At 42.0% G+C, this 18,439-nt stretch overlaps 1 protein-coding gene across 2 annotated transcripts in view; it reads left to right on the top strand.

Moving 5' to 3' along the window:
- LOC120927622 (3 beta-hydroxysteroid dehydrogenase type 7-like) overlaps positions 1-2,408 on the top strand; it is a 46,919-nt gene extending 44,511 nt beyond the window's left edge. For both annotated transcript variants that reach the window (XM_040338420.1, XM_040338421.1), the window contains exon 7: positions 176-2,408. In XM_040338420.1, coding sequence (XP_040194354.1) covers positions 176-606 — 431 coding nt within the window. In that variant the 3' untranslated portion in view covers positions 607-2,408. The remainder of the gene's footprint in view (positions 1-175) is intronic.
- The last annotated feature ends 16,031 nt before the right edge of the window (positions 2,409-18,439 follow it).

Below are 18,439 nucleotides of genomic sequence, written 5' to 3'. Positions count from 1 at the left end.
TGTGAACCCAATTATGTTCAAGGCAGGGCAATTGTGATTTTACTCCAGGAAGGAGCGTTTGAGTATTGGATCTGTCCTCATAGTCTCGGCCAGCTATCTTTTTTGTTTGTTTGTTTTTGTGATCCCAAGTTTCCAAGAGGTTGTGCCAAATGAAATCTTTTTGTTTCATTTACAGGTAACGTGGCATGGATGCATGTGGTTGCCGCTCGTCAGATGCAGCTGAACCCACATGTTCTTGGCGGACAGGTGTACTACTCATATGATGACACCCCGGTTAAGCTTTTAAAAGACTTGCATCGAGAATTCTTCACTGAATTAGACCCGGATATACAAATTGGGTCCCAGATTCCTTACTGGAAGATGTGGTTGATTATAATGATTTACAACTCGATAAGATTAATTTTGAAGCCTTTTTGGAAACTAAAACCTTTCATAACTTTACCAATCCTGAAGCTATTGAATGTTGCATTCTACTGCGACACCGATAAGGCATTCAGACACTTTGGCTACAAGCCCTATTACAGCTGGGTGGAAAGCAAGCAGAGGACCTGCCAATGGCTGAAACAGGCATCTGAAGACCTGAGAAAGGCTAAAAAGAATTCTTGAAGGCTAATTTTATAAATGTTTACACAAAAATTAGAGCCACAGTTAACATATTATAACAAGATTTTATTTAAAATTAAGCTGTCTTGACATATAATTATAGTTACACACACACACTCCTCCAAAATGATATCCCTCACCCCTCTGTTAAAAGATACTTTGAAGTCTCACATTTATCTGTTTACAGTCCTGTGCACTTCTTGCTTGGAAATGCTTTAAAACCCCTTTTATTTTCTCAGTGAAAATGCTGTTTCCTGCCCTCACACTGCAGTGGTCTGTGCTGGCAGAGCTGAGAAACATTCACACCCCTTCAGCACAAGTATCCTCATGCAACCTTGTATTTCAGAGAAGGGGAGGAGGCACATGTGACCAAGTCTGTATAAGTTAATGAGAGCATGAGGTCTAACGCCTTTTAGACTGCACAGTCATATCTAAATACCCCGCACAAATGTTGTAACAGGAAAGTGGAGATAAAGCTATGCAATAGCGGTCATTAGTATAACCTCTATTTGGCGGAATGTTTATTTCTGTGACTTTAATTAGGCTTCAAACGTTGTAACTGAATATACCTAAATGGCTCATACTTCAGTTTGCCTGGAGGTGACATGTTCCCACAATGCCTTAAAAGGATACGTTCACCTTTTCCTAAAAAAAATAAAAAAAAATTAAATGCACATATTTTTGCCAGGTTAAAAAATGTGCATTTGTTTTGTTTTTTTAACAGGAGGGGTTCAAAGCAATCTGCAGATCGTGGGTGCACTTTCAGGCTCCTGCACACTCTCCCTCCAGCTTTCAGCCTGTATTTCTGTATGGTCTGATAGCTTGCAAGCTGTAAGGAGTATGAATGGACTATGGTACGCTCCCAGTCCATTAAAACTACAAGTCCTTCTGCCATGGTGGCAGTCGAGACTTGTAGTTTTCTCAATCACAGACTCCTGTAAATTAATTACGTGGCTGTGTAAATAAAGTCACGCACAGCCCCTCTGTGTTTTTTTTTAATTGTGACAGCGGGTGTGGGTAGATTATCCCCTGCTTGCTGTCACAGGGAGGGGGCAGGGTCTAGGGATTTGAGCGGCGGTCCCTGAACATGTTGCACCCTAAATATGGGTGTAACATGGTCAGAAGGTGAATTTGGCCTTTGGCTCCCCCTGCTATAGAAGTAAATAATCTTTACAATTTCTTCAACTTAACAAAGAACTCTACTGTGAAAGCCATGCCCAAAAAGACAGGCAGAAAGAAGAGCATTAGTAAGCAGTATATTTTGTGGTCTCTCTGCAGCTAATCTTTTCCCCTTTACTGATCTACCATGTCTTGTTCTGCACTGTCTGTGTAGAGGTGGCCATCTTGCTAAAAGCAGGGCTGTATTTCCTTACATCATATTCCTGTATGAACAATGAGCATTACAGTAGTGACATCTCCTGAGACTAACATGAAGAATTATGTATACATTATAGGAGCCTGTGCCACCTCTGTAATTGTGCAGATTGAGCACATTTGCATCCTATATATGCAATAGAATTACACTCCATGTTGCCTTAGAAATGGTATCTCAGCTTGTGGGCTATTTATACAGTATGCTCCTCCAATACATATTTGTCTAGGTATACTGTGGCTATCCCACTTTATAGATATGTTATGGCCATTTATTTATTAGCAGATTAGTGTTATGAGCTTTTAGGTCCAGACTTCTTCACTGTCTCCTCCCCCTTGTGGGGGCTCAACAATGGGATTCCCCTTCTCTCCCTTTCTTGTTGGACCATATTGACCTTTTTAGGCCATTTCAAAACACAATGTGAGTATATGTAATACCGTATTTTCCGGCGTATAAGACGACTTTCTGGATGCAAAAAAATGCATCCAAAGTCGGGGGTCGTCTTATACGCCGGGTACAGTCTCAGTACTCACTTTTTTCCCCAGCGCTGACAGTGTCCCATGCTGCGATCGCGATCGTGAATGATTTCAAAGCCGCGCCTTCACTGCAGAGTGTTCTGTGATAGGAGGAACAAAAATCTTCCCAGCAACGCCTCTGTTCTTTGTTCCTCCTATCACAGATGCCTTCTCATCCTCGGACGAGATGAGAAGACGTCCGTGATAGGCGGGAAACATAACAGAGGCGCTGCTGGGAAGATTTTTGTTCATCCTATCACAGAACACTCTGCAGTAAAGGCGCGGCTTTGAAATCATTCACGATCGCGATCGCAGCATGGGACACTGTCAGCGCTGGGGAAAAAAGTGAGTGTTATTGCACTGGGGGGGGCAACAAGTTCAGGCACAGTGGGGGCAAGTGATGGCAATGTGGGGGCATGTAATGGCACAATGGCAATGTGGGGGCATGTAATGGCACAATGGCAATGTGAGGGGCAAGTGATGGCAATGTGGGGGCATGTAATTGCACAATGGCAATGTGGGGGCATGTAATGGCACAATGGCAATGTGGGGGCATGTAATGGCACAGTGGCACAGTCTGGGCATGTAATGTAATGGCACAGTGAGTAATGTAATGGCACAGTCTGGGCATGTAATGGCACAGTGAGTAATGTAATGGCACAGTCTGGGCATGTAATGTAATGGCACAGTGAGTAATGTAATGTAATGGCACAGTGAGTAATGTAATGGCACAGTCTGGGCATGTAATGTAATGGCACAGTGAGGAATGTAATGTAATGGCACAGTGAGATTTGAAAAAGCCTGTTTCTGTCAGCGGTTCTGGCTCCCCCTCAGCTTCCAGAAAGACAGTAAGAAGGGGGTAGTCTTATACAGTGAGTATATCCCAAAATCAAAATTTTTCCTGGAAAATTAGGGGGTCGTCTTATACGCCGGGTCGTCTTATACGCCGGAAAATACGGTATATAAAATAAATTGGAGTGTTTAATGACATGATTATTGCTGTACCACATAACAATCAGTACTATTTGTGTATGCTATGTATCTAATGATGTTAATCTTATCTAACACTCGTCTGCTCCTGTGGAAACTACATTAGAAACTCATAGTTCTGTGACCTCAACTACACGCAACGGAAATGTTTAACATTTTGTAACGTAGATATAAATTTAAAAACGTATAAACACAGTTGTGCTGATATATGTTAATGTAATTTAACGGGACACGAGTGGTGTTTTTATTGACGACATGTTCTAATTATGTTTGGAGAGTATTCACTCAAATTTTTACTTTTTGCTTTTAATGATGTACTGTGATGAGAAAACTATGTAAATAAATAATTGATTTCAAGAGTACTATATATATATAATATATGTATACTGGTATCTATGTATGAATTTTTATTCCAAGAGAATTGGCACCAGAAAAAAGTCCCAGATCCTTCCTTCACTTTTTTCTTTGTTGAATCTGATTACCAGGATGTGTTGCACAAATTATCCCTCACCATACTCATATGTAATATACTCTTGAGACTAGCAGTGCCTTAGATCTCTCACAGAAGATATAAAGCAATGAGATTGTAGACACAGGAGTGCCCAAATAAACCAATAAGTATAGTGCAGTGCTTCCCTTTAAAGGGGTGTGCAGCAGCCCCCCTCACACTTACCTGAAGTCCCTTCTCTGTCCAGCGATGTCCACGAGAGTCTCAGCCATCCAGATTATCCTTCCTGATTGGCTGAGACACAGCAGCAGCGCCATTGGCTCCAGCTGCTGTCAACCAAAGCTAGCAAATCAGGGGTGGGATCGGGTCGGGGCTCCGTGTCTGAATGGACACAGGGAGCTGTGACTTGGCTCGGGTGCCCCCATAGCTAGCTGCTTGCTGTGCGAGCACTAAACAGGATCACAGAAAAGGGACCCGAGCAGAGGAGGATCCAGGATGCTCTGTGCTAATCCATTGCAACAGAACAGGTAAGTATACCGTACCGTATTTATCGGCATATAACATGCACTTTTTTCCCCTTAAGATCAGGGGGAAATCCTGGGTGCGTGTTATACGCCAATCCCCGCTGTCTGTGAGGGGAAGAGGAGCGAGCACCACCGATATACACATAGTTGAGTGTACTGTGTACTCGGCTAGGCTCGGCTCCGCACACAGTCACGCCCAGTCCCGCCATTGGACCTGTGTTATGTCCATCATAGGAGCCTGGGCAAGGGGTGGGACTGCGAGAGGAGCCGAGTACAGCCGAGTACACAGGACATCCGGTTCTGTCTATCTCTGCGCCGCGGCGGAAATTTTAAACATTCAAGGTGCAAGGACACTGGGCAAGGCTGCAAGGACACTGGGCAAGGCTGAATGGACACTGGGCAAGGCTGTATGGACACTGGGCAAGGCTGCTTGGACACTGGGCAAGGCTGCATGGACACTGGGCAAGGCTGCATGGACACTGGGCAAGGCTACAAAGACAATGGGCAGGGCTGCAGATGGACACTGATCATTCTGCAACGATGGACAAGGCTGCAGATGGACACTGATAAGGCTGCATTGATGGGCATTTAAATGTAGGTTTTTATCCTTAAACTTCCCTCCTAAAAGTTTTTTTCCTTAAAATTCCCTCCTAAACTTGGGGTGCGTGTTATACGCTGACGCGTGTTATACGCCGATAAATACGGTATATAATGTTTTTTTTTTATAGGGAAAAAAACAATCACTTTAAACAATGTATAACAAACTTTTGACTAAACCAAACATAAAAAAATACTGTCACTGACAATTTTAGAGGATGTCTAGAGAGATGTAACGCATCAGGGGAGGAGCCTACATTACATCATCAAACAGAACTTTTCTGGTGATGAAGTCTGTGTTATTGAAGGTCCTTGATCTCTTTTCATATTGCGAATGTATTTTTAACTTTTTAAATAAAAAAAAAATGTTTTTCTGGTTTTGCACAATGGAGTTTTCTCTTTACCTATTGAATTCATGTATAGATAGAGGTGGGACTCTTCTTTGATGAATATCTGAAGATTCTGCAAACTGTTCAAAGGGTGAATTATCTATATCAAAAAAGCGCTGTTTGACCTCCTAATTTTAGTAGTGGTGTCAATCTCAAAAGGTGAGTTGTGGCACGGTGGTGCTGTTTGTCAAACATATAAAGATTATAGGAGGCATGGTGGATAACTCAGTCACAGTAATTTCATCTTCTATATAAAACATGTTTTGGGTAATTTTTTGCTTTACAGGACAGTTTTCTGATGAATAGGGCTTTCTCTATTTACATATTGATTCACTTACCACTTGTCTATAGTTTAAGTTAAACACATGACACAGTACTTATGTTTGGTTTAGTCATAAGTATGTTATACATTGCTTAAAGGGAGCACTGCACTATACTTGTTGGTTTAGCAGCTCATTCTTCAGATAAATCGCTATGTGTTTTTGAGCTATTTTTTTTTTTATTGTCATATATTGGTGTAGCGCAGGGGTTATATTATTTAGATATAGATATATATTATATATATATATATAATTTATTTATTTGGTCTTTGGATACATATACAGTTATCTCACAAAAGTGAGTAGACCGCTCATATTTTTGTAAATATTTTATTATATCTTTTTATGTGACAACACTGAAGAAATGACACTTTGCTACAATATAAAGTAGTGAGTTTACAGGTTGTATATTAGTGTAAATTTTCTGTTCCCTCAAAATAACTCAACACACAGCCATTAATGTCTAACCCGCTGGCAACAAAAGTGAGTGCACCCCTCAGAAAAAATGTCCCAATTGGGCCCAAAGTTTCAATATGTTGTGTGGCCACAATTATTTTCCAACACTGTCTTAACCCTCTTGAGCATGGAGTTCACCAGAGCTTCACAGGTTGCCACTGGTGTCCTTTTCCACTCTTCCATGACAACATCATGGAGCTGGTGGATGTTCGAGATCTTGCACTCCTCCACCTTCTGTTTGAGGATGCCCTACAGATGCTCAATAGGGTTTAGGTCTGGAGACATGTTCAGCACCACTCCCAGCATTACCCCAGTTTTGTTAGCAAGCAATATTAGAGAGAACTGTCTCTTGTCATGTGTTCTATAAAAAGGATTTTGCAATTAAGTAAAATAAAATGGTTTTCTTTATCATACATCACAGGCCATAATATAGGTTATTTTTAGACCATTGGGACACCCAAAAGCATGCCTATGAGGAGGGGGCAACAGCAAACAACTGCTAACAGGCCCATCAACATTCAACTTTTTAACTACTTGACTTCCCGGAGGTTTTACCCAGTGCCGATCCTGACCTCCCTGGGGCCCTAAGCAAAATGACATGTCACATTAAGGTTAAGAAGGGGGGGGCTGCCGAAAATTACATGTGACAAAGTCGAAAAGCGGGGAGGGGGGGGTTTCTCTTGCCGTAAATGACATCTTACATTAAAGAGAGAAGCAGGGGGTGCCGACTTCTTACCTCTTCTCCCATGCAGCCAGCGAGTTGAGAAGTGGGGTGAGGGGCCAAAAATTACTTTTCACCAAGCGGGGCCTCTAGTAATTTGGGGGGCCCTCCGCAGCTTTGCGGGGCCCTAAGCGGCTTGCATATTGAGCCTATAGGGCGGATCGGCCCTGGTTTTACCCCCTTTATGACCAGACCATTTTGTGCTGTACAGCACTGCGCTAATTTAACTGGCAATTGTGCAGTCAGGCAACACTGTACGCAAATTACATTTATATATTTTTTCACACAAATAGAGCTTTCTTTTGGTACTATTTGATCACCACTATTTTTATTTGTTGCCATATAAACGAACAAAGATCACATTTTTTTGTTATAAAACATACCCAATACAATCAAATTTCTTCATAAATTTAGACCAAAATGTATTCTGCTACATGTCTTTGTTAACCCCCTTAGCGGTATCCCCGATCGTGACTTGGGGTGGTTTTTCTATGCTACTATCGGTAACCCAGAGTCACGCTTGGGGTAGATGTGCAGAGCGTGCAGCGGCGTGGCTTACCTTTCGCAGCATCCACAGACAAAGTTACTCACCTTGTCCCTGGATCCAGCGATGCATCCCCGCTGTGTGAGCGAGCGGGACCTCGCTCGATTCACAGTGTCCCTGTGTGCCGCCGATCTCCGTTCCATGCGACGTTACGACGCACAGGGGCGGAGAACGGCGCCAAATTCAAAAAAATAAACAAACACATTACATACAGTATACTGTAATCTTATAGATTACAGTACTGTATGTAAAAAATACACACCCCCCTTGTCCCTAGTGGTCTGCCCAGTGTCCTACATGTTCTTTTATATAATAAAAACTGTTCTTTCTGCCTGCAAACTGTAGATTGTCCATAGCAACCAAAAGTGTCCCTTTATGTCAAAAATGGTTTTAGAGCAGCTAGAAAACAGCGATAATAAATTATAATCACTTGCAGAATTGTGCGATAGCGAAGCGGAGGTTCACCCTAAAAACATTTTTCTAACATTACATTGTGCATACTTTCAACATTTACAGTATGCTGATTTTTTTTTTTTTGCTGTACATACCATCTTATAGCTATTTTCCACCCGATTTCCGGGTTCTCACTCCCGCGGGAGTAGGCGTTCCTATGAAGAGGCAGAGTGTCATGTGGGACTTTGCCCAGATCATTGACGTCTTGACAAAAACTTCCCCCAGCGGATAAGGTGCGTCACGAGTTTCCGAAAGAAGCCGAACTGCGAGTCGGCTCTATACGGTGCATGCGCAGTCAGCTCTACACAGCTCCAAGTCGGTGTGCAGGCGCCGTATAGAGCCGACTCGCGCCGGCCGGCCCTTTAGCCGAGGATCCCCCCTGCGCATGCGCCACTGCAATGCGCAGGGGGGAGATATTCTCTATACCTACAGGTAAGCCTTATTATAGGCTTACCTGTATAGGCTTACCTGTAGGTAAAAGTTTTCAAAAAGGGTATACAACTGCTTTAAACTCCTTAAGGGGGAAATACTTGCTACTTACACCAAAATACAGTGCACTTGTAAATTTGAGTGTATATTTTAAAGGTTTTTAATAAATTAGTTGTTTTAAATGGTATGCACAATGGTGGCCTTGTTCTGATTTCTTTGAGTGTTGATAGGGAGTGTTATCATGGCAAGCTTTATACATACTGGAGTGGATCCGGTTTAATGCATCTGGAGAACTTCTGAGTTGGAGAGTAATACCCCAGTCAAAGAGGAAATCGCAGTTGGACCGATAAAACGTATAGGTCAATTTTTGAAGTTGAGCAGGTAATGCATTTTGTGGAGGATAGCACATGATGACCTGGTTTAAGAACTTACCTGCATGGTGGCACAAGGTAACTATTGGAGATGTTATTTATCTAAAAGGCTGTATATATTTAGAGCACTGCATTAATGGTCAAGTTATCAATATAAATGTTAAATTCATTTTTATTCCAGTTGTAAGTGGGGGAACATAGTAGAGGTTCTTACCACTATTCATGAAATGTGATAATTTAGGAAGTTTTGTTAAATATAAGGTGGTAGGTGAGAGGGTTCCACCATCACAGTTTTAACACAGCATGGGTATTCATAACAAATGTGTATATACAGTGCCTTGAAAAAGTATTCATACCCCTTGACATTTTCCACATTTTGTCACCAAAAACGTAAATGTATTTTATTGGGATTTTATGTGATAGACCATCACAAAGTGGCACGTAATTGTGAAGTGAAAAGAAAATGATAAATGGTTTTAATTCTTTTTTTTACAAATATCTGAAAAGTGTTGTGCACATTTGTATTCGGCCCCCTTTACTCTGATAACTAAAATCTAGTGGAACCAATTGCCTTCAGAAGTCACCTAATTAGTAAATAGTGTCCATCTGTGTGTAATTTAATCTCAGTATAAATACAGCTGTTCTGTGAAGCCCTCTGAGGTTTGCTAGAGAACCTTAGTGAATAAACAGCATCATGGAGACCAAGGGACACACCAGACAGGTCAGGGATAAAGTTGTAGAGAAGTTTAATGCAGTTAGGTTAGGTTATAAAAAAAAATCCTAAGCTTTGAACATCTCACTGAGCACTGTTCAATCCATCATCTAAAATTGGAAAGAGTATGGATCAACTGCAAACCTACCAAGACATGGTCGTCCACCAAAACTGACAGGCCGGGCAAGGAGACCATTAATCAGAGAAGCAGCCAAGAGGCCCATGGTAACTCTGGAGACGCTGCAGACATCCACAGCTCAGGTGGAAGAATCTGTCCACAGGACAACTATTAGTCTTGCACTCCACAAATGTTGAAAGAAAGTCATAAGAAGTCCCGTTTGCAGTTTGTAAGAAGCCATGTGGGGGACACAGCAAACATGTGGAAGAAGGTGCTCTGGTCAGATGAACCCAAGTTGAACTTTTTGGCCTAAAAGCAAAACGCTATGGCCCGGATGCACAAAACACTTACGCCAACGTATCTTGAGATACGCCGAGTAAGTTTATCTATGCGCCGTCGTATCTGTGCGCCATGCCCACAGAACTAGATACGCCTGAAAATAGGCTTCATCCGACCGACGTAACTTTCCTACGCCGGCGTATCGTGGGCGCATATTTACGCTGGCCGCCTCATTGCAAATATGCAAATGAGGGAGATAGGTCGATTCACGAACGTAGTTGCGCCCGGGCATAATATACGCGGTTTGCGTAAGGCTTATGTCCGGCGTATAGTTATTCCCCATCTATGAGGCGCAACTCAAGCAAAGGTATGGACCAGGGAACAGCCGTCGTATTTTACGTTGTTTATGTAGTAGTACGTGAATAGGGCTAGGCGTAGGTTACGTTCACGTCGTAGGCAGTGATTCGACGTATCTTAGGGAGTATTTCCGACGTGATTCTGCGCATTCGCACTGGGATGCGTCCACGGGACGGCACATGCGCCGTAGGTTATTCGTAACTTTATGACGCTCAGTCCTTCATTTACATGGGGTCACGCCTCATTAGCATGGCTCACGCCCACTTCCACCTACACTGGCTTACGCCAAGGAAGCCCAGCGTAGATTTGGGGGCGAATGCTTTGTGAATACCGTGCTCGCCTCTGTGCGCTGCGGCGGCGTAGCGTATATTCGATACACTACGGCGGCATAAATATGCGCCGATGTCTGTGAATCCGGGCCAATATGTGGCAGAAAATGAACACTGCACATCACCTTGAACACACCATCCCCACTGTGAAAAATGGTTGTTGTGGGGATGCTTTTTTTCAGGAGGAACAAGGAAGCTGGTGAGTGTTGATGGGAAGATGGATGGAGCCAAACACAGGACAATCTTAAAAGAAAACCTGTTAGATTCTGCAAAAAGACTTAAGACTGGGGCGGAGGTTCACCTTTCAGCAGGATAACAACCCTAAACATACAGCCAGAGCTAAAATGGAATGGTTTAGATCAAAGCATGTTCACGTGTTAAAATGGCCCAGTCAAAGTTCACACCTAAATCCAATTAAGAATCTGTGGCAAGACTTTAAAATTGTTGTTTACGGACAGAGCTTAAGCTATTTTGCATAGAAGAATGAGCAAAAATGTCACTCTCTAGGTAGAGACATCCCCAAAAAGACTTGCAGCTGTAATTGTAGGCAAAGGTGGTTCTACAAAGTATTGACTCAAGGCACTGTATTATAGCCTTGATTGTATTAAATACTATAAGGAATAATAAATGTGCATTAAGTGTGGAGGCCGTATAGGTTTCCACAATTACTCATTGTTGGAAGGCGCAATATATTTATTTTATATTTTTACTGCCTAGTTAATACAGCCATTTGGCCTGTTGGACGTCGTCAGTAAAACAAGAGTATACATCAGGGTGTGTGTAACAAAAAAGAGTGCATACCAAAATCCTGATTCGAGAAGGGAGTTCATACATATCCCCAAGCAGTGGGGCATAGAGATACGATTTAGCTCAGATTTCCTAGTGATGCAGAGATTAAATGACTAATCTCATGGCGTCTAGCAAGATGAAAGGGACCAAGAATGTAAGAAAAAAAAAAAAAAGAAAGGGGCCAAGAAGTTTGATGGTAATAAAGCAGTGCCACCTGGTGGAGACAGCAACATACTATCTGGAGGATCCCGGAAAGCACGTTACTTCCTGGTGATTAAAAACGACAGCCCCTTATAATTTACAGATGGTCGCTCATTGGACAGAGGACTACACAGGTTAGTTAGGGGGTGTTTGTGTGGGTTGTGTCTGTGAATGCATTAAAATGTGATGGCCAATGATGAAGGTCCCCCTTTCTCCTGAAATGCAACTAACATACAGATCCATTGAAGAAGGACTTACGCAATGTATCATCTCTGCTCTTTTTTTTTATATGCTCTGTATTACTATTCTTAGATTTTATGTTAGTGTTCTACTTTCTTTGTACATTAATAAGACCTTTGCTTCTTTTAGAATTGTGTTTATTTTGTAGCTAATATTGGTATCATATCATTACCAAGATTATCAGAACTTTGATAGCCTAGCTAATTATAGGAACAGGCAAGATGTACATATTCAGAATTTAAGTAGGGGTAAATCCAAAACCCACCACCTTTTTACTTCACTCATTAAAGGGGTTGTAAACCCTTATGTTTTTTCACCTTAATGCATCCTATGCATTAAGGTAAAAACTTCTGACACTAACCGGCCCCCCAGTTTTACTCACCTGAGCCCATTCGTTCCCTCGGCAGAGACGCGCTGTACCTCTCTGCCTGGGGTTCTCGGCTCTTGATTGGATAGATTGATAGCAGTGCAGACTTTGGCTCCTGTTGCTGTCAATCAAATCCAATGACCCAGGGGGTGTGGCCTGAGTCCGGAATTCTGTTCTGCTGGACTCGGGAGCATGCCCGCAAGGTAACCCAGAGGGAGAGTGCTTCTCCTAGGGGGTTTACTGATGCGAGGAGGAGCCGCGAGCGCCATTGGAGGACCCCAGAAGAGGAGGATCGGGGCCACACTGTATAAAACGAACTGCACGGTGGAGGTATGATATATTTGTTATTTAAAAAAAAAAAAATTAAAATAATTTTTGCACGCTTTTTTTTTCTTTTGGATGCAGTAAAAGGGCTGCACTGCATTTTGCATAACATTTGTATGTAATGGGTGTGGGAACACATGTCAATGCTAGCGGCAAATCAGCTCAGTTCACTTTGAGTTGGTAGTTTAATAGTTCCTTGATTTCACTTATTAGTAGCGCAGAGGTTATCTTCAATTGATACACACGTCCTGCTTGCTCCCTGTGATGTAACTTGGGCTATTTCAGAAAAATTATCAATGGTCAGCACTCTCGTGTGATTGCAATGCAATGCTGTGGAGTTATGCTGATGGAGGCATGGCCCATATATGCGTACTGATGGCATGCCGAGTGTGCCATCAATGTGGGACAAAATGTGCATGTGCGAGTGACATCGTATGATTTATAAAAATAGTTTCTGCAAATACCCAATTTCAGTGCCAAAATTGCGATCACATGACTGGCCAGCACTCTCCTTTCCTCCTCTGACAGATGCAGCAGGAGGAGCAGAGATTCCCCCGCTGACATTAGTACTGTGGAGGGAATGAGAGATCCAGCCGGTCACGTGATCACGATCTTGGCTCTGAAATTAGGTATTTGCAGAATTTGTATTTATAAATCACACATACAGGGGACACTACAATAGGAAGCAGTGCTGATGGTGTATACAGGTCAGTGTTTTTTCGAACAGCAGGAGGGGGCGGCACTGTCAGGCAGGGAGGGCAGGGGGTTGGAGGACACATGAGCAGAGAGGAGACAGATAACAGGGCTGCGGATAATGGAGGCATGTAAACTGACCACAGTGTCAGGGCTCAGCAGCCATGATACACCGTGGACAGTTTACATTGGGGAGGGTAGAAACTGGCAGGATCAGCCAGGTTTTTTAGGTGTTACAGGGGGCCAAATGACACAGCACAAGCACTGTGTCATATAACATGCTCTAAGGGAACAGGATGCTTTTTTTGGGGGGGTTAACAAATGCTTGAACAATAAGGCCTTGTTTATATTATATTAGTGGACAGTAGGGTTTTACAGCCCTCTGACGACTCTCCTCCACCTAACATTGTGGTCAGAGGAGGTGGTACACCTGCCACAACCGCATGTTGCATTCCACAGGCGGTACCAGTCAACTGAATGGGATTGTGCCGCAACTTAATCTAATGTGTGCAATTCTCAACTGTCCATCGTTGAACACTTTTCAGAAGGCACCACAAGTGTACACAAGGCCTAAGGGCAAAAGGGGCAGATTTGTCAGGTTAAAGCGGACCGTCAGTAATTTTTTCAACTTTCCATCTAATGAATCCTCTGCCCTTGTTGTTTTAACTTTGGATAATAAAACATTTTTTTTTTCTGCCAGTAAATACTTTATACAGCCCACTTCCTGCTTCTTGTCTGGTCATTAGCCCAGGCTTATGACATCATGCACAGCTCTCTCTCACTCTAGTGAGAGTTTGCCAGCAAAGGAGGGGGGGATGAGTCATAAGAGGGCCAATGAGAGCTGCAGAGCTGGAGGTGTGTCTCTTGGTAAATCTAAGAAGTGAACAGGCAGCAACTTCAGCTGCCCACAGTTAAAATGGTTGCAGCCAGAGTCAGTGGAGGGAGATTTCTGAAGGATATTTGGCAAGTACAGAATCACAGTATATATAAAATAATATGCAAAGTGGTTGGAGGGAAGCTTCAGATGGCAAAGATGTTTTTGGTACAAATTATGTGAGCAGACTGAAGTTCCTCTTTAATAATCCAGAGGGCCCAGACGATCAGAGCACTGCAGTCTGGGGGCCAAGCTGCAAGTGCACAGATTAGTAAATAAGAAGGCAGACTTCTGATCAGATTGGGTGCCTGTGAAGGAAGATCCTCCCTTCCAGCGCTGCAAAATATATATTAAATAGATGATGGTACATGCAACAGAAAAAGCAGGGCCATCCACTTCATATTTCTTAAAATAAGCTTTATATAACATTTGAAAACAAGTACATAACAAGTGAACACAAGCTTGAAGAAACAACCGAACAGTCATCCTTGCACTTAAAAAATACAAGTTGTGCAAATTCACAATAACAACATTAAAAAGTAACATATTTAAAACAGAGTGAGACTGATAACAGGAATGGACAGTACTGAGTACACATTTGGTCATAGGAGTAAAATATCTAAATAAAAAAATAAAGCAATAATCCATTAAATACATCTTTACATTTTGGTAGCAACTGTCCAATACAAAACACCTAAAAAGTAAAATGCATGTACAGGCATGCAACCAGTTTCCACCGTCACCTCTCCATTTGTGGTCTGTGTACCTGATGTGAGAACAGGAAGGCATGTTGGGTGAATGATAGATGATAAATAATGATAGATGATAAATAAAATCCTTTCACTGCTTTATCATGCATTTCTCTCCCCTTGCCCTAAACGGCATTGGTAAAGTGTATGAATACCCAACACTTTTTTAAGTTTTGGATAGAATAAAGAGTGTTAAACCCCTTACCAGTTTTTTTTTTTTTTACTGCATGTACCACTGAGAAAATTCCTTTCATTTTCTGTTCCAACACAACAGGAAGTTAGTAAAATATCCAAATGTAAAGGGAGTTCCCCTCTTAGACAATTGTCCCCGTAACTAATGTCCCCCATTATAGGAATTCCCTTACCTCTTGTTCTGGGGACAACGCTAACATTTAGAATTTCCCTTCATTTTCTTCCTCAGTGACAATGGTCAACAGTACATATCGAGACAAATCTCCCCTATGGACTTGGAAATGCAACAAAACACTTTTCAGCAAAATGATCATATACCATATGTGTGAATTGTATACGTACAACATACACAAAATTGTACAATTTTGATTTTGTTTATATACATCAGATATCTGCAGTCAAAAGAGAAGTGAAAATGTTGATGCTGAATGTAAATCTACAATAATGTATATAAGCACAGAGCGTATACATTCAGTAATAGGGATATTGTCTATAATGAACAAATATCCGTATCAAACATACAAGTACATCATAATAGTATCTGTATTGATACAATGAGGGGCCCATTCACCCCTGCAGAGGCTATACTGCCCAATTCAAAAACCTGGTAAGTAGCCTTATATCCCATGCTTTTAGCTCACATCAATGTGCTGTGATAGTGTGCCCTGGAAAATATTGGACATTTCGCATAGTATAAACCCATTGCAACGTTCTACAGCACCTTGAAACAACATTAGAGGAAAAGAGCCCAAGGCACGATAATGCATGTAATGGGTGATGCAGGCAATGCATGTAATGGGGGATACCAACACATTGTGGTACCTATGCCTTCTCATTTCCTATGAGCCCATAACATAGTGCAGGTGTTTTTTTGCTTACTTTACATTTATGCAGTGTGGCGTGTTAAAGGGTCAAATGTGTTGATTACTGTGTGGATATGTGTTGGGTGAGGACCACCCCCAAAACACATGCACAAAATGTCAATTCAAAGTACAACACAAGCATGGGTGTGAAGCAGGCCTTAAAGAGGTAACATAAATTTAAACCCAAAAACAAAATACATGTATATAGTAATACATGTATAGTATATTGCAGCTTTCCGGTCCTTACATGCGGAGGCCACATTTTTTCATTTTATTCTGGTGATTCTAATAAAACACAACGTGCAGTCAATAGGATGTGTAACTTGTGCTCTTCTTTTAGTCTAAATCCTCCTCCGTCCATGACTCCCTCACCACCAAAATCTTGTGGTGAGGCGGTCGGCCCTTTCTGCTCAGTTGCAGAATAAAACGTGATCTATAAATGGAGGATGTGTGGATGACTGATAGGTCTGCCCCCTCCATTCATAGATCATAATTCTTTCATAGAAATTGTAGTATGGCTTCTATGAACAGAAAAGCTGGGCAAAAAAAAGCGGGCATAGTTGGGCTTTCTTGATGAGAGCCTGTGACAGCCGTTATTTGTATTAACCACCACTGCACTGAAAGATTATGGTGGCAAGAGTGTGTGTTTGGGGGGTTATTGATATGGACAGCAGAAGATTTAAACTAAAGCAGGATGTTATGTCCCTTGTGCTGATGTTTACTTTAACAGGCCAACAAAAGAGCAAATAAGAGCTGTTAAATGTTAAGCTGGTCCACAAACCTTGTGAATTAATACATACCCACTGATTAAACATACACGGGAGAATTCAATGGATCACTCCCAATAGTTTTCTAGAGCTATGATCCTTTAAAATAGCCTGTGCCAAATTAAAAAATCCCTACTGCCCGTTTTGGTAACTTTATCGACATCTGTGGCAGATCTTCTTTTACTTGACGTACAGAGTGTCTGCCCTGTTCGCAGCGCAGCAGAGTGGCATTTTTGCTGCTGCTATCCCCTCGCTGCCACTGGTTATTGAGGACACCATCTGCTTCACAGCTGACAGCCTCCTAGCAACCTATGACGCTGCAGTGGGGGGAAGCCTGATGGAGATGCTGGGACACCTGTTACCCATCAGATCTGCTCTCACCTTGTAATTGACAGCAGGTAGAGGGAAAATTCTAAAGCCCGTCATTGGCTAAGAATCAACCCACTGCCTGCTGTCAATCACAAGGGGAGCAGACCTGATGGGGAACTAGTGTTTGTAAATCCCCATCAGGCCATGCCCCACCAGGTACACAATGCCCTGCAGCTCTGCTGACAGATGCAACAGCAGGAAAGAAGCACAGTTACACTGAGGGCACTCTGGTCTTAGTGCATCTTCACACTTCATGCCCCAGATCCATGTGTCTGCATACAAGTACATTAACCTGTTGCCCGCACTGACATTTGTTACCGATTTAGCAGGCAGTTTATGAAGTCATCAGGTAACAGTAAAGTAATTGAATAAGTAGGATTGAGGAGCAGCAGCATTGGCCTGCTTAAATGAGAAGAGCAATACAAATGTATACAACAGTGTTATCTAGTCTTTGGTCAGCTGTGTGCCACAGCATGACCAGTGCAGTATCATTGTAACGTCTATGTCCCGAGATCCACTGTTCCAGTTATAACCCATATATTCTGAGATGGCCACACAATGATCCCGAAGAAATGAGATAATGATACAATAACCAAGACCAGTAACAGATCTAAAATGAACTGGAAAGATAAAATCTGTCATGATTTTTTTGTTTCATGTAAACGGCTAGAAAGCATGGGTACTAGCTCATAAGTACTATGCTCTTATAGACAAAAAACATTGTGAGCACTACAAATATGTTTAATGTATTCAATAAAGAGCAGCAGGGTCCCGTGTCAGGCATGTGGTTGCATTGGCTCATAAGTAAATGTTTGCACCCATTTATCTCTGCCATCTGACTACTGCTAAGATCTATTCATCTAAAGTCACATCCTTTTAAAGGGGGGGTTCATTGTAAAAGGAAATATATCATTTTGGAACTGCACACAAATTTTAGAAAGACTTTTTAAATGACAAAGACCTCAGACAAACTATTCATAACCAAAGTTACTATTATCCACACATATAACTTCTGCAATGACCCTTGTCCAATACATTTAGTATTATAAATGTATATGCAAATCCAGGAAGGATATTACAAGGTAGTATAAAATTAAGAAAAAATGTAATATATATGATGCATTACATATAAAATTCTAATTCCGTACTATATAAAAAACATAAAGTGGAAAAAGCAAGACCGCAGTAAACTAGCAGAACATTTACGTTATAATTTCTGTGTGTCATTTTTGTGATGCCACATTTCACACACACAAATGCAAACAGTTACATACAGTTGAACCTCGGATTACGAGCATAGTCCGTTCCAGGAGCATGCTCGTAATCCAAAGTACTAGCATATCAAAGCGAGTTTTCCCATTGAAGTCAATGGAAACAAAAATAATTTGTTCCACATTGACTTCAATGGGATGCAATACCGAATGTGGCCTGAGGTGGGGGGCGCCAGAGAGCGTCGAAAAAGGCCAAAAAGACCCAAGGACACT

Source organism: Rana temporaria, chromosome 2 (genome assembly GCF_905171775.1).
Source record: "Rana temporaria chromosome 2, aRanTem1.1, whole genome shotgun sequence".
Lineage (NCBI taxonomy): Eukaryota > Metazoa > Chordata > Amphibia > Anura > Ranidae > Rana > Rana temporaria.
The sequence above is the reverse complement of the archived record's forward strand: the minus strand, read 5'-3'. Positions and strand labels throughout refer to the sequence as shown.